The 23,495-nt window shown below is 35.2% G+C and overlaps 1 protein-coding gene across 4 annotated transcripts in view; it reads left to right on the top strand.

Annotated features, from left to right (window-relative positions):
* Window positions 1-23,495, top strand: part of PCLO (piccolo presynaptic cytomatrix protein) — a 318,722-nt gene that overhangs the window by 269,881 nt on the left and 25,346 nt on the right. For all 4 annotated transcript variants that reach the window (XM_030959381.1, XM_030959382.1, XM_030959383.1 and 1 more), the window contains 2 exons: window positions 4,800-4,941; window positions 8,255-8,322. In XM_030959381.1, the coding sequence (XP_030815241.1) occupies window positions 4,800-4,941; window positions 8,255-8,322 (210 nt within the window). The remainder of the gene's footprint in view (window positions 1-4,799; window positions 4,942-8,254; window positions 8,323-23,495) is intronic.

Genomic DNA, 23,495 nt, shown 5'->3' with positions numbered 1-23,495 from the left:
CATCCATTCACTGTAGAAGAATGGCTGGAGTGGCTGACAGTGCTGGATTGTTTCCATTTTTCTGCTGACTGATATAGTAGCTCCTGGTTACAGGTCTTGTGTAAATGATCTATCTTCCCTATATAAGTTTTAACAAAGCATCTTCTCTGTTGTCTATTGAAAACAGACTTTTCTGAAAGATAAGTGAAATCATATGTCTTCCAAGCTCTCCTGTTATTGATTTTAATACTATATTTTCTTCATACTAAGGCATGACTTACACGTTTTTCTTGATTCTAAAGGTCTTTTTCTAACTGGGTCCATCAACCAAAGCATAAGCAAATACATATTTTTGCCATACTACTAATAATTTTAAAAAGTAGAAGTAAAAAGATGGAGTGGAAAGGTGGGGTCAGCGCCAACCTCCATTTTATTGAATCAGCAATTCTTTTCCAAAAAGGCATAAGGGTTGAATTTGTCATGTCCAAACGTCATTCTTTTGAATTTTTTTCTTCTTCCTGTAAACCATGCAAAGTACAAAAGGTATCTATCTAACCATTATAATTTTTTTTGAAAACTCTGGTCCTACACCAGGTATAAAATTATCATCCACTTTCTTGGAACCTGGAAATAATTACTGTAAGCAGTTGAGAACTTTTCCAACTCATTTATATATTATTCACTAGAATGATTGGCCTGAAATTTCACTCATGCCAGAGCCTGTAAAACAGGCAGTTTAACAGAATCACTCAGAGGCAGCATTAACACCACATTTCAAACTACTAAATGTGACATATGTACCCATTAACACCCATTCCAAGTAGAGAACATTTCATCTCATCGAGGGAACTACCAGCTAAAATAGGATTAACAGATGAAAATTAAATCAAACCACAACAATAGCTTTTTATAATAGGAAAATCTGTGCCCTATTTTCGGAGAAAGCAGCTTATATTAGGGTGTTAAACTTTCATTTCATATTTCTATTCTTCATAGTTAAATGGCTGGGCAGCCCAGATATAATGATATTGCAATCCTTAGAAACTGCCAAGCACCTGATAAAGTGTGTAAAGAGTTTACAGAAATAGGGCTGGAGGGGGTGAAGGGATATCTCCTTTCTCCCAGAGAGAGGCCAAATGAAGGTGCATAATGACTTTCAGTTAAGTTTTGTCTCTTTCATCTGCTGAGGCCTGAAGAGTCTTTTCTCTAAAAATGTAAGGTTTTAAGAATCATATATAATTGGCAGCAAGAGCTCGCCTTTGAAAAGTATTTTAAAAGTTTTTTTAAGTTTTCTAAGAGTTTCTAAACATTGTTTATTGGGTTGGTTGGGTTTGGGGTTGTTTGGGGGGTGGGGGCATCACTTAAGAGGGAATAATTTGCGAAAACAAAGGGCAAGGAAGCAATGAAACATGGTTCTTACACACTCTGGGTACTTAATATTCAAATGATGAAAAGTGCCTTCAAATGAATTCCTATTCAGATAAACATTGTAGATTTCTGTAAAGCAAAACTGCACCTTGCAGCTCCAGGCACCTGTGTGATACCAGATGACAATATCTAATCTTTGGACCCAAGTGAATCTGTATGAAACTGTTCCAATCCTATAGAACAACACACCTCCTGCCAGAACTTAGCTGTCAAAATCCATGGACTGAAGAATTTTCTAGCATAGGCAGATGTAAGCAGAACCTCTGTAACTCAGAATTAACCTCCCTAATACCATAATTAAAAGTAAAATTAAAACTAAATATAATGCAATAGTTGCCTATCCTTTATGTGCATATGAACCCAATTGACCAAGCAAGGTGGAAATTGTTCTTACACTTTCAGGGCTTCACAGACCTTACATAGACTGGTAAGACTAGAGGAGCAACAGAGTGAAATCTGACTTTCTTGCTAAAGTTTCTAAGACAATATTTGCATGCATTCAAAGAGAAAGGGCAAGACTGTAAATGAGTGTGCATACTAGTTTCTTGAATATAAGAGCATGGAACTAGTTCTATCCACATAGAGTAGAACTATAACCATAGTTATACTAACTCTCAGGGAAAATATTGCATGGCAGCAAGCATTGTCACATCATCAAAACTCCAAAGTTTTGTACATAACCAGCAGAAACTTAGAGGTCTAGATGTATCTGTAAAAATCCCAACATGTGGAAAATGTGGGTGTCTCACAAGTTATGAGATGATCTCTGTATCCAGATTCTGAATTTGTCACAAAACCAGCTGTAAATCTATTTGTGGATTTCATTTCTTGTCACAAACTGACACTGTGATTCATTACTTTCATAGAACAGACAGGGAAAAAAACCAAAATGAATAACATTAAACTTTAGAATTTTCAAAATCCAGTCATGAATCTAAACTTGGATCCATTATAACCATTCACCAAGTGAAGTGACCTTATGGAAAAAAACCCATCGATATGGAAAATGATATGAATTGGTGAAAACAGTAGAAAAACTAAAAATACAGCATACTGAATGTGTAATCAGGGTACAGCTGTTTCAAAAGAAACAGCTATGCGTTGATTATAAATAGATGAAGCAAAACTTCTAACCCATTTCTAAAGGCTTAATTCAAGCTTTTCTGGATTGAACTAAATTCTAGGTTCTTACTGGTTTTAGAAATCCACCAGTAAAGATACAAGAAATACTAGTTTTTACAGCAAAGTCAGTAAAAAAAAAATCCTAGATAGGAAAGATCCTTTCTGGCCACATATGTTATGGTGGAGATATATGCTACACTAAGTAAATTCATGCCTAAGGGAAGAACTGAAGAATCTTTTCTGTGCTGGCACAATATTCTTTTGGCTTCCATGGGTTTTGCAGATGTGTTGATCTCCCATTTGTACTCACCTGTGAGGGATTTGTCATGCCATGGCACAAAAAAAAAAGCCAACAAAACAACCTAACCTAAAGGAACCCTCAGAATTCCAAACAGAAAACAATGGGAGACATACAGGCCGTGCAAACACAAAGAGAACTGAGGTGATGAATCAGTTTGGGACAGGCATGAGAGAGCCACAATTCAGGATGCTAAATACAGGGCAACTGGCAATAATATAACAGAGAGTTTGACCTCTCCTCTCTGAAACATCACTCTTGCCCAGCACTTCTCAGCACCACAGGTGTAGGAATTCACTCACAGCACCGCCAGCTGAAAGTGATAGAGCAACCACTGCACACAGCCACTTTCTCTGGAAAAACATGGGTGCCTTTCCTCCAGGTGAGATATTGAGAGTATCTGCTAATAACACTATGATTTACAATTTATTCCTTTGTATTTACATCCAAGAAGGCAGATTGTGATCAATGTATAAAGTCATGGAATAGAGCTAAAGAATAATTTTATCTGAAAACAACGTAGACTGACAGATTCCACTTCTGGCTGTGGGCAAGAGTGGAGCAAAGGAGATTAATAGAGTTGAAATGATAAAAAAAGCTATGTGACAGCTTGGTTTACCAGTGAAGAATCACCATGGAGAATATGGATTCCTTATCAAATTCCTTGGGATTGCCCAAGGATTGATGACATGAGAATTGCTTCATTTATTGCTTCTAGTTCAAATTACTCACCTGCTTTTGCATTATGTTTGAGGGCTAACACTCAGCTTCCTGGTCCCACATCAGGCAGCATGCGGCGTTCTTCATCAAAAATATCAGTCAGTTAGTTAGACATAAAAAATATTGATTGCCAGTTTAAAGCAAGACACTGTTGGGGCTCTGGCTCTTATTAAAATTCCAGTTAGATACTTGTCTAATTTATTTTTAAAGAAGAATCTCTTTTAACTACTTACATAGGAGTTTCACAGTTCAGCAAAATAACATAAAACCTCATTAAGTCTTCATAGAAAAATAACGTTGCAAATTATTTTGTATCTTCAGTATATATGCTCAGTAGGTTGAAATAGATGAAACATGAAAATAGCAGATGTATTAGAGGACATTTAGGAAAAAAACAAACAACCCAAATCTGTATTAATATTCCCAGACAATTGTGTTATTCAATATGAGAATAGCTACTCTATTGTTCCTGTATTAATTACTATGTGTAATGTCACTGTGTCCTTTTTCCTTTGTATTTCTCAACTTGCAAAATGCAAAATACTGGATGATTTGTTCATGTAGTGCAGTAATATCCAAAACACAAAATAAGGCAATCTGAAGTAAAACTAACATATGGGATTCTAACACCAAATGGTATTAAATTAGATGAAGGCATCTCCCATCAAATTATGTTAATTAAAATTCTATGCATGTAGTAAGAGAGATCCAGATGGGTAGGAGCAGTTGAGAAATATAATGCATAACTGTGTAATGTCTGAAGAGGGGTGGGGATATTCTCTGTGACAATAGGTTGTGTGCTTACACATCTTTGCAAACTCTTCTCCTCAAAATCACCTAATGCAAAGAACATTTCATAAGGAATATGAGGAAGGCCCACTGTGGCTTTCATTTTTACAAGATTATCGTATGAAATGTTTCAGATGAATAACTGGTTTTCTGCCACTTCAATCAGAAAAGTAGTGCTGACCATTCTATCCCAGTCTTGCTTTTCCCTTCAGGCTGTTGATTTGAACTATTAACATGACTGGAGAAAAAAAATATGGTGGTATACTATTTGGTTTAGAGCACCTTATTCTCTATGAAAACAAACTTCATCTGCAAAATATGATAAAGCAATATTTGAATGTAAAATATAAAAGTGAAAATGTTTGCAGCATGTGATTTTGATAAATTACTTTTTTTTTTCTTAATGTCAGTGGTACTGATGTCTTACAAGTTTTTAGTAACCAAATGTTCCTGCCCTGTACAGCAAGGTCTACTAATCACCGACCTGCAGAAAGTTCTGTCTCCACTGGCTCATCAGCCAGTAGCTTTGGCAGTGGATACAGCATGGATAGTGAAGGCAGCAGCAGTGCCACGGGAGAGAATAATCTATTTCCCATCCCAAGAATGTAAGGTTTTTCCATTCCTATATTGTATCCTCCTTGCACAATTTACAGCACTTTCAGTGTGCCAGTCGTCTTCTTAAGCAGTTTCCTCTGCAGACTTGAGTTATGCAGTAGAATAGCAGCTAAAGGGGGGGTTCCCCACAGTTCACGCTTTTATTCTGCTTCGTTGAGCATTGAATTTTTAATACCCAATCAAACCTCTGTCTCAACCTTGTAAATTTATTCCTGTCATGTAGGAGATGCACTGGTCTCAGCCTTCGATGAAAGTGTGTAGAGATGGGTTTAGCTTATGTTTTAAAAGTACAACTATTGTAGGATTGAGAAAGTTTGGTTTAAGTTTTCAGATTTTCCTCCCTCTGTAAAGAGATGCTACTAGTGCAAGGGGAATTCATATTCTGGATGCAGCCCAGCTTTTCCCAAGTTTTTAGGAGTTTCAAAAGAATTTCTCAGTTCTTGGCTGGAAAAACCTTTTTGGTACAGAGTCCCTGTAGGAATTATCAAGCTACTATCAGTGTAATGATCCTATAAAATGATTTAATTTTCCAAATTTTTTACCCAGTTAAGTACTCCACAGAGGAAAGTTTTGCTTGGATTTTTTCACCTCCTCTGTCAGCATGCACCATCATTTATCAATTTCATTTATATTCCCTAATAGGACAAAGTAACTTCTGATCCACTTCGTGATTCTGGCCTAAAATAAAATACAGATTGACTGTTCTCAAAATATTAGTTGGTGGTCATTGTTCATTCATGGTCTGCAATAGTTCAATATTTTATCTGGAACAAAAATTTTTTGCTTTTCCCTTGAAGTTGTGAACTATTAGTCACAAAAGATATAAGCTTCCTAGAAAAACTTGAATGAAGTGAAAATTCTCTAGAACTGTGATATTTCTGAATATTTATCATTTTAATAAATAAAGCTCAATGGTATTTGTCTACATCTTGTTAGTAACTAAAGGGAAAACAGAGATCAATCTAAAACTTCAATCTCACCTTCAGAATCTAGGAGGATTATGTGAGCTTAGATTGTAGGGTGCCAAATGTTTGATTTTGTGTTGGATTTTTCATTCATGTTGTTTTAGGCTATAAGGGGAAAAAATGTCTTTGACAACATCAGAAGAAAAAGAAAAATATTGGGCTGTCATTCCTAGTGAGAAAAGCAAAGATACACAAAATCATTGTGCACAATAACACAAGATGGAGCTCTCAATAGAAATTTTCTGTTCACACATGCCAAATATGAGTCCAAATAACATCACTTACTGTGTATTGACTAGCAATGTGACAGTACCTACAGTTACTTGCTATTTGGCTAACAGACTCACTGGTCTCTTAAGCCTGAAATCAGCCCCACTTCTACTGAAAAGCAGGAGGGTCTCCACAGCTTCAGATTTTCTCATATAAAAATTTGTTCTCATGAATTATACTTAATTAAATAAAATATATCCATGTCTCATTTTTTGTAAGGCCACACTATTTTTTTTTATTATGGCATTTTAAACTAAGTTATTTATATGCTTACAGAGTATTTAAAATTACACAGGAAATTTATACAGACAGGACCTGCTTCATTTTTCCTGTTAGTTCCTCAGGGCTTTTACATAGCAGTGTAAGGAAAATGAATGACAAAATAACTGTTTACCATCAGATCGTTCATGATGGAGAGAATGTTTAAAATAGATAACTGTTTCAATTTCGAATTCTGTATAAAAATTCTTATTTATCTGAGTATTTATATAATTGAAATTCTACTCATCATTTGCACTCACACTGGCTTGATAATGACTTCAGGGACTCTGACCTTGTACACTAATTCAGCAAATCCATAAGAACACAGCTTACAATTTGGATGTGAAGTGCTAATTAAGTATTAAGAAGGCTAAATATTTTTAAGTATCTTGGCATTTATATTCTTTTTTGATTATAAGCTCTCTGCTTAGACTAAGTTTCTGGTCTATCAATAGAAATTGTTAGATATGCTGAGTTTTAAACTCTTTGTTTTAGTCCAAGTGCTTTTAACCATAGCAACAATTAGTCTTGAAGCAAAATAAAATAATTAAATAGTGACACCATGGGAATTGTTTGATGAGGTAACTAATTAGAATACTTGCCAATATTAAGTAGCTATAACTATCAAGGGAAATTAATGATTATATACAGTTACATAAATCTGAATATATCTTGTAAAGTCTTTCTAATTTGTTTTTTTTTTAATACTCCTATTATCCATTTGTAATATTCTTGAAAGCTACTCATGTTCTTATCTCTGATAAAGACCAGGTTCTCTATGCCTTTGTGTTGTGTAACCCTTTATAGCAGTACATTGGCTGTAAAATAAAATTCATTTTGAATGCAAAGGTGAAAACAAATTTAATGATGTATAATGAATATAACCCTTGGGATAAATAATTCTTGTATCATATTTGTAAGGATTTATGAAGTATTATCTACAGAAGAAGGAAATAATAGCTTTCAGTTAAAACTGAATAGAAAATCACTTGAAAAACTGTGATTTTATACTAATTTTTTAGTTCCCTGTGAATTTCGACAACTTCAGACATGAAGTTTTCTTCTCACAGGTAGACACTTTTCTACTCACAAGTAAAAAAGAACAATGCTGATCCCCTTAACCCCCAAGGAATCACATGCAACTGAAGATAATGCCTTATAGTCTCTATCACAGCAGTCAGAGTCTTAAGGCAAAAAGAAAACAAGAAGCAAAAATGTTTGATAGTGATTTTAATCATGCCTTTGAGCTTGCAACAAGTATATTTAAAGATAGCTTATATTTTCCCTAACTTTCATGGGGTAAAAATAGACATAAATATTCTAATGCAGGTTCTTTCTACATAAAATGCAGGAAAGTAGTGAACTCTAGGGCATGATTTATTCCACTTTTTTAAGATTAATGTTAAGTTTCAGAGTTGTTTCTTATGCTAAATAAACTATAAAGTAAAGCAATAATTTAAAAAGATGGCAACCACAAGCATGCCTTACCTTTGAAATAAGGGTATGATAGACCAAATATCAATTTTTATGACTGCCTATTATATATTTCACTTTTGACTATAACAAGATAAAGTGAGGAGAGAAGATATGCAGCCCCAGACTGATGTGGGGCAGGTAGCAGACGGCACCTGATGGACCCTTTCTCTAAGAATGTACAGGCTTAGCAAGATGTAATTGCAGCTGCCTTCAAAAGAGAAAAAATATAATATTCTTGAAAGAACCAAGCCTCATTGGCTTGGATGTGTCATTGTTTTAGCTCTTACCTTTATATAGTTTTATTGACAACAACAACTGTATCTTTTCACAGAGGGAAGATGAGCCAGAATGGACAAGAACCAGTAAAGCAGTCGGGAGTAGGAGTGACTGATTCAGAAGGTAAAAAGAAATACAAACAGCTCCACAGTGGTACCCCATCTTTTTAGGAAGGATGTGCCGATGTCTTTGACTTGTCACGCTATGAAAAATTAGTCTGTGCTCTCTTTGTATTGTAGATTAAAATTCTGACCTTCATTTTCTCTAGGGGCCCTTTACACAGAATGCCAGTGTAATGATTCTTCAATTTAAATGAGAATGGGGTTCTACCTGTATATTTAAAGTAATTAAATAGTTAGATTACAATGAATAATATATAATAATATCTGTCTTCTGATGTTCATTGCTTTTCAAATAAAACACACAAAGTATGGAGCTGACTCAATACTCAGTGGATTCGAAGAATATGTCTAATGCCTGTCAGGCTCTATTTTTATAACATATCAGAATATTTACTTCATAAATCAATTATCAATATTAGTGTTTACATAAATCATTAATTTAAAATAAAAATATTAGCTGAGCAGGCTTGACTGCTGCACTTAATGCAGATGAACTATAATGAAACATTTATAGGATTGGGAAATCCTGAGTGATTTTGTTTTGGTATTAATGTGGTGCTGAGAAAGAAAAAGACACTGTAATATTGGAGCTGGAAAGAACCTGACAGAATGACTTTCAAAATTTCATAGAGAATGTGATTATCTTTTTTATGTGTAATAATGGAAAACCACATGAAAATGGAGAATATTTTGTAATGAAGGACACATTATGAAAATTACATTTCCCTTTACATATGAGGTATATTCTTTCGAAGTGTATGTTTATATTGACCTCAAATATAAAACTTAATTATCATGATCTTCATTTGATTATTAAAATAAGACCTTTTTCATTTAGATGCATTTCAATGAAGCTTTGAGTATCAATTAATTCATTAATCAAAATTTATATTTATAATTGATAAATGGACCTTAAGCTTAGTCATTTAAAAAAATCAACATTTTTCAGGTTTCTAGAATCTCTATACATGAGGAAATAATTGCTGTTTCCATATTTGAGGTAAAAGCAATCTAATGTTTCACAGAGCTGAAGAAATCAAATTAGAATTTACAGGTATATCTGTAAAGTTCTATTTTACAAAAAAGAATTTTTATTCATGTATATGCGTTTTGCTAAAAATTCCATGCATAGTAGTCATTAAATAATACTTAATAATTTGCTTTATCGAATATCAAATATTAAATACTTTGATAATCTTCCTATCAAAATTGAATTTTTAAATAGTATATTTAAGCATTTAAAAAAATCTGTTTTCTAAAAGAGAAATGGTGGGATGAAAATAGGATGTTGGGAATTTTTCATTTTTATTTTATCATTATGAGATTTATACAGATTTATAATTGTAAAAAATATCTTTTTATTATATTGTTCATCATAAGTTGCCCCTTAGGTTATGTGTTGAATCCTAAATTTCAGAGCCTACAAATACAAAATATTTTAATTTCTTATTGGCGTTATTAATTAACCCCAAATGCAAACAAATACAAGTAATAATAAAACAAACAATACCCAAAACACCTTTTGAAGCATTCTGAAAGATGTGTATGTAACATTTGGTCTGGAATTACCTTTCCAAAGTTATGTTTCTTCTTGTCTTCAAAATTTGCAAATGACTCAAGAGCTGCAATTCCCTAATTTTCTCTTACAATGCAATTCACCTCTGCTACCTTGGGAGCTCTAAGTGTTACAACTCCTCGCCTGATAAAATGACTGGTTCTTATTGAGTGTTTTTTGCCATTGAGAGAGGCTGGTGCAGCCAGCCTGGATTTCAGTGTCTGATTTCTAGCTGACTAAGAGGGGAAAGGTCAGTGTAAAGGATAAATTAAACTAAAAGCTGGAAAACCGTTCAAGAGCATTTGAGTTTCAGCATGTAAATGTAATTATCTTTTGGGAAAGTAGTTCAAAATTTAGAGGAACTCAAGATTAACTGAGAATTACTTCAGTATTACAGATTTATTGTGGCATACTTTTTATAGATGAATAAAAGAGAATGAAAAACTTAAAACCATGCATTTTCTGTAGTTCACTCGCCTGTGTTGTGGACCATATGAGCTCTGGAGTTACGTGGAAGCAAATATTCATTCCCACTTTTCATTAACTGTAGAGATCTCCCATAGCTGGCATTTGTATTCTTATTTGCAAATAATGACTTAGTGTTGCATTTAAAACTTTTTAATACTGGTACTCTTTTTTTTTACATTTTCAGACGTTCTTAGGGTATAACTTCTGTAAAAAGTAGCCTTGGGTTAGGCTCTTTAAAATGGTGAAGAATAAATTTAGTCGATTGAACACGCAGTTCTACTGTTATGTGAAATGTTTTAGTCATCCAAGTCATTCACACAGGTCTGACAAATCTGGCAGGGGACTCAGAGGATCTTTAAGACCAATAGCTGCAGGCAAAGAAAGGTGAGATCCTAAAATGACAATGAGAATTGGCTTCTGGGTGCTTGAAACAAAACTGTAGCAACAGGGCTTGAATTCAGCTCATGGGGATATGACAACAGAATTTAGGCATTTACATAAGTGGAATCTCCAGGGGAAAAAAATACTCATTTTGTAATTGTTTGCCCACTTGTGTTAATGTCTTCTTGGGAATAATTTTTGTGCTATTAATATATATCAGGATAGTTTTAAGTAAATACTGGAAAACAGTGCTATTTACTTTGCTGACATAACTAAATGGTCAATATAAACAACTTTGATTCTGTCTATGATAATCTTTGTTTCTCTGAATATATTATCTTCTCATATTCTGTATTTTTGTACTAGTTAATAATATTAAAAAAACCAGGGTTTTGTTCTTGGACACTGTACTAGTTATTTTTATGATACGCATTGTTGCATGCTATCTTACTCTGGGCATTCTGCCCTGAGCAGATGAAATACTTCATCTTCTTAATCTTCAGTAAATCTTATTATACATATTGTGGTCTCCATTAAGTTATGCAAGCCAACTTCTGTATTTGTTTCAGAAAGTGCAATATACCTTGTTCCAAGGTTTCTTATGGCATGGTTAGAGTATTACAGACATTATAAAAAACCCAATTTCATCAATGTAAAGATTGAAACTAACAATTAAAAACACATGATTAATATCTTGATTCAGTTGTAGATCCTGACTGGTCTCTCTGTCCTATGAGGTTGCTTAGCCAATAGGCTCCAGATGGTACTTCCCACCTACCAACCATTTATCCATTTAAAAAATATATGGGGAAAATTATTTCCATACATTTTTAAAGTGTGAATTTGCTAGGTAATCCTGAGATGCCATTATTTCTAGTAGAGGAGAGATATATAGATAAAAATAGCATTGTCATGGAAATGTTGTATCTTGTCCTTTTGAAGATTCTGTATGCATGCAAAACATCATTCCTCAATCCTCAAACATTGGAGTTAATCTCAAGAAAAGACTCTTTTAGGAGTATGTCTGGGTTTATTTGAGTGAATGAGTACTCACAGTGCTTCTGCCATGCTCTGTGGCTGATCTCATTGTTGTGAGGATTTTCAGTCAGAAAATTGTAATCTTTCTACAGGAGCAGTGTAGCACCTCACCCAAATCTTCCAAGACAGTGGGGTTTTTCTACCTTTCTTTTTTCTTTTTGTTTTTTTTATTACCCTCCAGTCCATGTCCTGAATACCAAAGTCTTCTCTTCACTGTTCAGTCATATCTCAAAGGTTCACTTTATGACCTTTCCAGTCGTCCTTTGAGCCTCATACATTGAGTGTAATTAAACAAAGTACTCTGAGTGAGAAACTGTCTCCCTCTACAGATGATTGAACCTGAACAGAGATTTTCAGATTGTTTTAGTAAAGGCCCAGTAAATATATTCCCATAGGACAGTGGAAGGAATAGATTTGTACTATTTCAAAATCTAAAGGTGCACACATACTTAACTGAATTTCTACAAAATTATATGGTAGAGATATGTTCTCATTTAGTATAACATTTGGTGAACTCTTGCAGGAGTTTTCATTTTTTAATTTTTTTTTATCATGCTAGTAATTTGCCTAAGTTAGAGATTAAAGGAAATAAAAACAACAAAAAGCAAGCACAACAACAAGAAGCCCCAAAGATATTCTGTGATCGTATTTTAACAGCACTGTGGATTTAATTTCATCTATTCAGGGCAGTCTAAGATAAAAAAACCCTTTTTTTCCTAAGTTTTGAGCTCTGTGGTTCATCAGCCAAAATGATAAACTAAGAAATTCAGAATGGTTTAATTTCTTATCACTGTATTTCAATAATTAGGCAATCTAATCTTTATTTATGACAAAAAATTGTTGAAATTCTACAGAAACTTTAAAATATGCTAGGAAGTCATTCTAATAAGATTTTGGAAAAGTGCATGACCCTCTGACTGGGAATAATTTGACTTGTAAATGCTCCTTTATAGCTTTCTGAACAGTCCTAGTGAAATTTTCATCCATCCTTTCTGCACAGAATAGACCCTGGAGCAAATTGTCTTGCAAAATGTTTCACACTGTTTCTCCTGAAGAGGAGCACCCAGGAGTGATAAGTGGATTAGTTCTCTTGAGTAAAACAAGGCATGAAACAAGCTGACAGAATAGGCACAGCTAACCAATGCCATACTCTTCAGAGTAATTAAAACTCAGAGAAAAGAATTCATTTTTACTTACTATTAAATGAGGCTAAAGTAACACTCTTTAAACCTCAGGATTCATTGTACTATGACTGAGAACAGTCTGAGGGCTTGCTGCATCCCACATTTTAAAAAACTAGCATTTTGATTTCTTTTAAATCCCAAGGTTGAAATATCAGAAGTATAATATTAGTCCTTATGAGGATGTTCAGAGAAAAATGCTCTAATATTGGACCTTCAACCTGAACGTTATAAGAGGAGAAAAAAGGCAGATGAAGAAAGTTATTGACAGATAATTTTGATACAGTTACTGAGATTTGCAAATGCTATTGTATATGCACAAATCTATACTTTGGTGTCAGCTTTGTCCAGGATAAAAATAGGAGGTTTATTGCAAGTGAGAAACTTTCTTACTTTAGAATAATCAGAGACAGAGCACCTTTCCTATGGAGACAGGCTGAGAGGGTTGGGGTTGTCCAGCCTGGAGAAAAGAAGACTCTGAGGAGATCTCGTTGTGGCCTTGAAATAGATAAAGGGGACTTAAAAAATGAAAAAAATTTTTACCAGAGCCTACAGTGATTATGGTTTTAAACTGAGAGTAGATTTAGATTGAATTTGTGAGGCACTGGATCAGGTTTCCCAGAGAAGTGATGGATGCCCTAACCCTGGAAGCGTTCAAGGACAGGTTGAACACTGGGGGTTTGAGCAGCCTGGTCTAGTGGGAGATGTCCCTGTCATGGGGTGGGGTTGGAAGCAGATGATCTTTAAAGATCCATTCTAACCCAAACCTTTCTGTGACACTTTGATACGAAAGAGTTGACAAAGATTTTTGAAGGGCTCAAGACACAAACTGCAGATATGCCTGCTCAGTGTGAGTGGTTTTCTAGGAGCTGCTGTCCACTCAGGTGTTTCACAACTACAGAAGTAAAACCATTTCTGTCCTTCAGCAGGGATTTCTTCTGTACCTTTGATTAGGAGCATCAGGCACCCACATTTCACACACTTCATCCAGTATTTAGTTTTGAACAGATAGGTCAGCAACTCTGTGCCAGGAAAATTCCACTTTTTCGTTCTTTGGACTGTTTCAACTACTGAAGCAACATGAGAATGTCACATGTACAGTATTGGGTAGCAAGAATCTGAGAACTGTTATTTCCAAGGAAAATTGCAAGTACAATAATATATACATAGCATACAACTGCTCATTTCTATATTTATGTCAGGAGTGACTGAATAGACAGAGGAACTGTGAATTCACATGCTGGAGTAGTCTTCAATTTACCTACAGATCATAAGCTAGTACATATTTATTTTTCTTAAATTTAATTAAATTGAACTAAGCTGAAAATTTTTATTTTCTGTAACATGATTCCTGACTCCTGGCAGTATAAATAATAGTATACAGAACAGCAAGTCAGAAGCAGTGACTTTCACTATGGTGAAGAATAGTTCAATGTTTCTGGACCAAGGCTTAAACCAATTCTTTTTAAGGCCTTTTTAGATTGGTATCTCAAAACCACAGGAAACATCATCTATTTAGGTCAAATACTATCTTTGACGTTTGGTCCCTTCCCACAACTCAAATAATTCTGGATTTTTGCACATTTAATCCTAACATATACCAAAATGTATGAGAACCTGGAAAAAGTCTGGAATTGCAAGTATTTTTTTGAATCAACAGAATCTTTTACTGACTGAGTATGAGACTGCTGACTTGATTCTAATGGATATTGATCCATGGATGTAAAGAGAAATATAGACAATCTGAAATGCTACCAACATTTTATCATCAGTCAGATTACCACTCACTTGAACAGTGGCTGAATTGTGTTTTTTTAGTTTTGAGTCCATGTCATGTACATAGCAAAAGAAATTGCTGCACATTCTCATTGTCTTTGCTCAAGGGCAATATAAACATGTTAATCTATTTTTAAAAACCCATCCTTAGTGTCTGTAATGCCTGCTTTTATAACCCTGTTGCACTTCCAATTTACTTGTAGAAAATGTTTTTGGTTTTTTTTTCAAAATAAAATATTACTGATTAAAATGTGATCCTTTCCCAGGAAGATATCTAATTGAAAGAAGAAGAAAAATTGCCAAAGTTCTCTACTATCCCTATAAATACAAAGGCTAAAATTCAACCTGACTTTGTTTAAACTGTCTTTAATATAAAATCAGAACCTTGCTTTCTGCCATTACCTTCTAGCAAGGGTCTGCCATCTACTACTCGACACCATAATTTTAATCAATGCCAACAAAATTTAAAGCAGAAAATACCAGCAAGGTAATTGCTCACATGAGCAGCTGCTACATTACAGAGCAAAAAAAAGGCCACAAGAGAATAGAAAACAAGCACTGAAAACACTTGCAGATAGCCTGTCATATGCTGATTTTAAGAATTTAAAAGATCAGATATACTTTTCTGTCACAAGGGATCCTTAAGCAACGAGTCAGGCCTATGCACTCACAGTAGTCCTTATCCTCTCTCGTTTTTTAAAAAGAAATCTATATTTTATACATGTCCCCTTAAACCAGGCATAGCCTTACTACTAATGCCTAAAACCCAAACTTTAAAAACTGAGTCAAGATAAACAACAGTAGCCTTACAAACCTAAGTCTTATCAGCTTCCTCTCTAAACTCTGAGAAGTATTTTTTATCCATCCCCAATTGGCCCCATGTTATAATTTCCCACCTGGCTCTCCAGTAAAAATTGGAGCAATTAGTTCTGCCTTCCTGAGGTATTTGCCAGTATAATCCAGCTGGATTTCCTAAAAAGAAGCAGAAAGAATTTAAATAAGAAAAAAGTTTACAGTCAGAGATAAAAAACTAGAGGAAAAGAAGGACAAGTTCTGTGTTCTTGATCCACATCACAAACAACATTGATTTACAGTTTTACAAATCAGCCTGTTTCTGAACTGTCACTGTAAAGTGTCATCAAAACAAAAGTAAATAATCCAGGAAGACTGTGCTTAACTAGGAGCTGGTCTACAGATTCTGCAGTTCTGAGTTCTGTGTGAACTTTGACTAAAAGGCTACTTGCCCTTAAATTATGTCTCAAGACAATTCTAAAACAAAATTATTTTTAAAAGTTTTAGTTTTAAAAATTCTGCTTTTCCCATGGGATCTGTTTAAATTTTTAAAAAATTACCAAGACAAATGAAACAACGAAAAATCTGAAAAGCACAAGTATTTATTCAGAAAACCAAAATATCACACCTTTGAAGTGACACTTCCATAATCACCTGGAAAGTTCATTTGTTTGCTTAATATTATTAATCACTTTTGTTGGCCTAGCTCTTAAAAACATTTCTGTTAACATAAAGCTTCTTGGAACTTTCCAAAAGCTTCTTTTGGTGACCTCTTAGAGTTGCAATGAGCTCAGGGAGTGTGAGCTTAGAATCAGAATGCTAGTAATTCCATCATAAATCTAAAATATCTATATAGTTTAATTTCATAATTAAAAATATATTTATAGTATTCTGGAACCTATCTCTTTTAATAAGATGTGGTTATGAAGGAAATCTGATTTAATACTACCTGGCACATTTAGTATAAATAACCAGTTAATAATGAAGACTGTCAACAGATGAAAGCAAGCAGAAGGATCCCCCCACCAAAAGTGAGTGAGGGTGAAGGTGCTGGACTGGGATAAACTGAACCTGAGCCATGTCTGAAAAAGGGCTGCTTCATCTAGTGAGAAATTTAAAATAGAAATAGAGTCACTTTCCATGATTAATGTTCATTTAGGATCAGTAAAAGTCAGGTTGAGGCATTAATATGATAGAAGGTGAATTGCTAAATCCTAAATGGTTTCTCTTCTGTCATGAACCTGAAACTAGGACTTATCAAGTAGAGCTTTTAAATGTCAGTTTCCTGGAAAATTCAGGTGATGTCTTTTTAGCACTATGATTAGGATCTGGAATTTTGTGCATGCTTCAAGGGAAAAAAGTAAGCAAAATAGATCTGTTCTAAAGTAAATAATGTTCAATACTCAAATGCCCATAGACTATTCAGCAGTAGGAATTATGTTAAGGGGGCTTCAAGAGGTCATCCCAATGATTCAAGGCACAATATTGTTCCTAAAAGGCTTTTTTAACTTGCACCAAAAATTCTTAGTGTTGATAGAGACATCACAGCTTCATTACTCTGTTCTATTGATTGCTTATCTTTAACAGTAATATCTTTTTCCTATGTTCTAGTCCAGTTGCTTGATGAAATTAATACTCAAGGACAGAAATAAGAATCCAAATCCAAGATCTTCCATTCACAAATATAGCATATTTTATCAAGCACTTCCTGTAAATAGATTATTCTAAGCTTGCCTACAAATGATAACACAGCTGTTCCTATGCAATAGTTCTGTATTAGAACTTCACTTTTGCTGTATTTATTTGAAAGGTTACAAAAACCCAAAACCAAGATTTTCATAACTTGTTTCTGTACTAGAGAGTCCTTTATAGCTCCTTAATGTCTTAAGATTCTTACATTTTTTTAGGCTAATTTATAACTTAGAAATTAAACTATTATCCTGGGGATTCAGAAAAAAGGTTTTTTTGTTTACCCTTCCACATTCTTGAATACAACTCTTTTTTTTTGGACTGATATTCAAACTGTTACTTTGGAATGCTGTTTAAATGCAGATAAATCTAGAGCATTTCCAGGTGGGATCACAAGGCAAGCTAAAATTAAACTTCAGCTGATCTTCATTCTAGCATGTGAGAGTCCTCTAAATTATTGGACTGTAAATTGTGTTCCAAGAGAGAAGGCTTTAAAAACCAGTGCATTAGAATGAATATAAATCATTCCTATGATGACAATGCCTGGATATGTCCAAGTCTTGTGGTAGAGAGTGTGCTTTCATGTCTATAGCTAGAAACCCTTGCTTTGTCCCCACTTAATTTTCAGATTAATTTGCTTTCCATAATGTTCATTATTGCATCCTATGATAGCAGTCTTACAGTCTTGCAGCTCTAAGGAAATGTGTTATCCACTGCTGCAGTATGTGAATAATGGCTGGTCTGTTAAGGCAAATATTTGGTGTGTGTATTTCTCATAAAGAATTCCTAACAGTTTGTCCTGTAAAGGCATTTGTAATTACTTTAGGCTCTTATATGTTGGTCTTGCCTTTTGTGCATTATTTATTCTGACGTTACCAGGCTATGACTGGGAGGGAATCAAATGGACAGAAGACTAGACAAATCCAGTGAAAAGTAATGTACTCTGTGTGTTGAAGTTGACACAAATGTTCATTTATCCTTATCCACAAAGGGTCTTCAAGCATAGGTGTATTCTGGTGTTTGAAATACTCTATTTTTCTGCTTCAAACCAGTTACTATTTCAGAAAGTTACGGGTATCCTATCCTATAGATTCCTAATCAAATCTGCCATTCCAGATCAGCCAGTCCTCTTCCTTTGGTTAGGAGCCAAAAGATTATAATGAAAATTTAAAGCATTTATTTTAGCTTCCTTCATCTAATGTTTAAGTGGGCCAAATCAGATGAGATTAGTGCTCCAAATGGTCTGGGTTTGCATGTGTGGTAACGCCATCCATTGCAGAAGTCTTTATTTTCTGAGAACACCCTTTGGTATGCTTTCTTTCTGTCATACCTTCCTTTTTTAATATTTCTTTAGATTTTTTTTTTCTGCCATATTGGCTTTGCACTCTGACTAATTCTGATGTGATAACAACATGACTGAATTTGCATGCCTTGGAAAATGCACAAATCTTCTGGAGATCAGCTGGGTCAAACATCTGATACATACACCTGCCTTCATGTTTCACACTGCTGTAGTACCTACAAGTCCACATCCTTTTCGGAAGCCTGCTAAGATGCTGCCTACAATAATAAGTTAGTTTGGGTGATTTACTAGTCCCATGTGTAACTTGCATCAGTGCCTGCTGAGTGTGCTTTGGATTCTTGCTGTTTCCTCCTGCTGCTCATCCAATATCTATAGCATTATTCACCAGCCTCCTGGTTGCCTTGGCTGTGCCTGGCTGAGTGTTTAGCTTCTTAGAAACACATTCAAATTCATGGAACACTCTGTTATATTCTTGAAGGAATCGGATTCCCACTGATCTGTATGCAATTATTTGCCTTTTCTATAAGCTGTGCCCTCCTGACTAGTCTGATTGTCTGAAAAGTTCCTTTTTCTTGGCAAGTAAAAGAGAGAAAAGGGGATCTTTCCACCCTGTCTCTGGACATTTGTGGGACTAACAAAAAAGACACCTTATCTCCTTGTTTATATGTTAATTTTAAGGCTATTTTGGGTTTCGTTTATATTTTAAAGCAGTATGCAAGTCTCTGACTTTATAGAGACATATTTTTCCCATCATTTTTATGTTTGAAAAAGTGAAGTCTACACAATACCTATGCTGAGTATCTTCCTTCCTACTTGGTGCATCCTTTTCAAACACATCCACAAAGCAAAGTTATCTACATTTCTGTAAAATGAAAAATTGTAATACAGATTATTATGATTCAGAAATTATCAGTGTACCAATAGGTTTTTAAAGCCCATGATAAATCTATACATGAAAGCTTCCGTTTACAAAGAAAGGAATTTAAACAGTGTTAGAAAAAGAATAAAAGAAAAATAACATGAGATTTTTTTTCCTGTTGGTGAACATTTTGGACACAAAAAAGAGCTTTCATAGCAATAGTTAAATAGAATTTAGGAAGCAGATCCTAGGAGATGCTCTTCACCTCTCCTAGCAACCACACCTTACCTAGATGTTGTTCCACTGATTAAAGGATCTACTCCAGATATGCAAAATTATAGAAAGAAAATGATATGTTGAAGACACTCACCTTCAGAAAATGGGTATACTTGGAAAAATCCTGCGGCATGAGAAATAGATTTTTACAATTTATCTTCAGTATTGGAGACAATGCCAAAACATTCTGTTTTCCAACAGCAACCAGAAAAGCAGCATGAGTGAGGCAAAGCCAGTTTTTCTACCAACATTTCTCATTCTCTGGAAAAAAAAAAAACAGCAACTAATGTGTCATTGTACACTGCTTTTTTTCCCCAGACTCTTGAAATTGTCTTGTTGAATCTACCTTCTTGTATGCAGGTACAGCTCTATCAAGGAGGAAAGGTAAAGAGGCCATAATCTTTCCATAAATGTCTCATTATTTTGGATATGTGCCTTCTTACATTATAAGGAAAAAACACTCTGATATCATAGCTACATCCAACTATAATATGACAAATCAGTTCCCTCTTTATTGGCAGCATCTACTGCCCTCAGGTTAGTTGTTCTGAATAAAATTCCAAAATTAAATATTGCTGTTTTCTTGTTGAACAAAGCTGACTAATTTATTTCAAGTACAATTTTCTGCCACTGGCTAAGGATTCTAAATTGAAGACAGCTTGAAAAATTGATATAATAGGAAGTGATGCAAATCCTGAAAGAAAGAACACCCACACAAACAACAAACACATCCTTTTTTTCTCTGCCCCTCTCTGGGATCAACTGAATATGTGGATACATATTTAAAGCACTGACCAAAGGTAATAATTATTCCGATTTCTGCTGTAATTTTGAGCAGAAAGTTCTTTCTTGAGGATACTATGTCTGTTATGATCATGTATTAAAGTAAAAAAAGAAATCAGATCTTTTGGATCCATTTTGTGAATTTATCTACATTATTATTTTATGTTAATAATCCAAATTACACCATAGCAGATTTTTTCATAAAAAAGTTCCTAAAAAATTATCTGAGCAGATTGACTAAAGAAATTACAAGTTTTGATTAAGTTTTAACTGTTTAATAAAAAAAATCCCAACAAATTTCCAGAAGGGATGAATAAAATTGACATCTTCCTTAGCTTCCTAATGAATCATTTGAATTAATAACCTGATCTTTATAATGCAGTCCCTTGTAATGGCAAAATGAGATTTCCAATACATTCTCAACTGACTGAAGTGTTTTAAGCCTTGTATGAACACTTGTTTTATGGTACCAAGTTACCTTTCATGGTTGGCAGAGGAACTTCAAGGTTTCCACATCATTTGAAATCAGTGTAAGCGGAAAGACAGAAATTCTGTCTGGAAACTTTAGATAATGCACACTGGGCATTCTTTCCTTCCATCTGTTCTGATGGCCTTTAAATATCTCCAGTGAAGGAGATTCCATTCTCTCTCTGGGCAATCTGTTCCACTGCTTGGTCACCCACAAAATAAAGTACTTCCTCATGTTCAGGTGGAACTTGCTGTACATGAATTTCTGCCCACTGCTCTTGTCCTTTTGCTCAGCACCACTGAACAGAGCTCAGTCCAGCCTCTTATCACCATCCCTTCAGATACTGATAGACATTGGTGATGGCTTCTCTCGGTTGCCTTTTCTCAAAGCTGCATAGGCCCAATTCTCACAGCTTTTCCTCATGAGAGGAAATCATTTTTATAGCCCTTTGATGAACTGCTCCAGGATCTCCATGTCCCTCTTGTACTGAGGAGCCAAGAACTAGACACAGCACAGCATATGTGGCCTCACAAGGGCTGAGCAGATGGGCAGGATCACCTTCCTCAGCCTGCTGGCAATGCTCTTCCATTGGCTTTCTTGGCACCAGGGCACACATGCAAAGCTGATTGTCCCCAGGACTCCCAGATCCTTCTCTGTAGAGCTGCCTTCCAGCAGGTGCAATCTCTGCTCCTCCCCAGGTGCAGGACCCTGCATTTGCCTTCATTGAATTCCAGAAGGTTCTTCTCTGCCCAACTCTCCATCCTGCTGAGGTCCATCTGAAGGGCTGCACAGGCCTCTGGGGTATTGGCCACTCCTCCCAGCCTTGTGTCATCAGCAAACCTGCTGGGAAGTATCTACTCCTTCATCTAAGTTATAAGTTGAACAAGATTGGACCTAGTATCAAAACTCTTGTGGGACATCGCTTGTTTGCAGGTTGTCATCCAGGTCTCTGTGCCACAGATCAAAACCCCCTGAGCTCTGCTGTTCAGCCAGTTCTCTGTCTATATCACCATCCCCTTGTCCAGCCTTCACTTAATTACTTTGTCTGTGAGGATATCATGCGAGATAGCATCAAAAGCCTTACTGAAGTCTGGTAAACAACATTCCACTGCTCTCCCCTCATCTATCCAGACAGGTTTTGGAATTCAAGTGATGTTCATGACAGGAGAGACTGCCTTCAGTGAATTAAGGGAAGTTTTACTGGTGGAATTCAGTAAAATTTGAGTACTGCAATAAATTCTGAAATAAATTAATATATTTCATTGCATTGTGTAGGAAACATTGCTTCACTTCTGTATGAATTATATAATATTTATACATGGCCATGATGCACATGGATGACATAACACAGCCAAATATGTGTAGTGGCCTGGATGAATAATGTTTAACAGTTTAGGTCGGGGTGTACATCATGAAAGTCATGGAAATTTCAGCAACCTAATATAGACATGAGAGAAGAGGGATCACACAATGAGAAACCTTCAATATGTGAAAAATACAGGAGTGGTGCTGGAGAATGCAGAAAAATTACATTTGAAGCATTTAGATGACTGAGCAACTAAAGTTCTGCAAATGATTCCTGAAAGTGGGAAATCTGTCCACTGAGCAAACCTGAGCTGAGACTCAACAGCTTTTACTCTATTAGTTAGAGTAGCAACATTTTTGTCCAACTCTATAGGTGATCTTTAACTCCCCAGGTTATCACAGGGCTGATTCACTGTAATGTATTTACTTTAAATAAGCAGAGCTATATTTCAGAAAGGTGCTTACATAAATGTAGGGAATCCCTTGTGACACAAACTTTTTGGATGTCAGATAGCCTGTCTTGTCTTCAGAGAAATATCCAAACCATGTAATTTTTTTGCTTCTCTAGTTGGTTTCTGTACTGATGCTAGTGACATTCTTTTGTGTCCTTTTTTTCCCTTTTTTATTGCAGTAAATAGTGAAAGGGAAGGTAGGATGCATGAACCATTTCAAGTGGAAAATTTATATAATACTACATGGTAGGATCAAAACCGTTACCAGACATTTGAAATTAACTTACATAAGTCTAACTTCATAAACTTAAATTTGAGCCCAGATATTTATGCTTGATTGGTTCAACAAGCAAATGCTTTGTGCTGAGGCAAGGCAGATTCCTAGGATTAAGTCTACTTCAATGATCTATATGCTTACATTTGAACAAAGGAACATATATTCATATACATGTGTTAGAACCTGATCAAAACATGCTTCTGCCCATATTAAAGTGCAAATGAGACCATATGCCAATGTCAGGAGTATGAATTTTATTGAAGAGGGGATGTGTGGTAGAGAGGGCAGAGAGAAACATTAAGTAGAAATGCAGTCACCACCACATGGATAGATGTGGCATTCTTCCTGCCCTTCTTCCTCTGGTCTTCTTTCTGGTGGGGGTCCTTAGCATATTCTTCTGGAGGTATCACTTTTAAAAAATCTAACTCCCATCTGTCCACAGAATGTAGATGCTGTTCCCACAGCTTGGGCTGGCATGTGTATAAGGACTTGCTTCCTGTCTCACAGTTTGCCATGGTGGGATTTTTTTCTCCATCTAGGTTACCCACACCTGCCCTAGCCTGGCATCTT

The sequence above is a fragment of the Camarhynchus parvulus genome, chromosome 1A, assembly GCF_901933205.1.
Source record: "Camarhynchus parvulus chromosome 1A, STF_HiC, whole genome shotgun sequence".
In the NCBI taxonomy this organism is placed as follows: Eukaryota; Metazoa; Chordata; class Aves; order Passeriformes; family Thraupidae; genus Camarhynchus; species Camarhynchus parvulus.
Note: the sequence above shows the minus strand (reverse complement) of the source record. Positions and strands in the feature narration are given on the sequence as shown.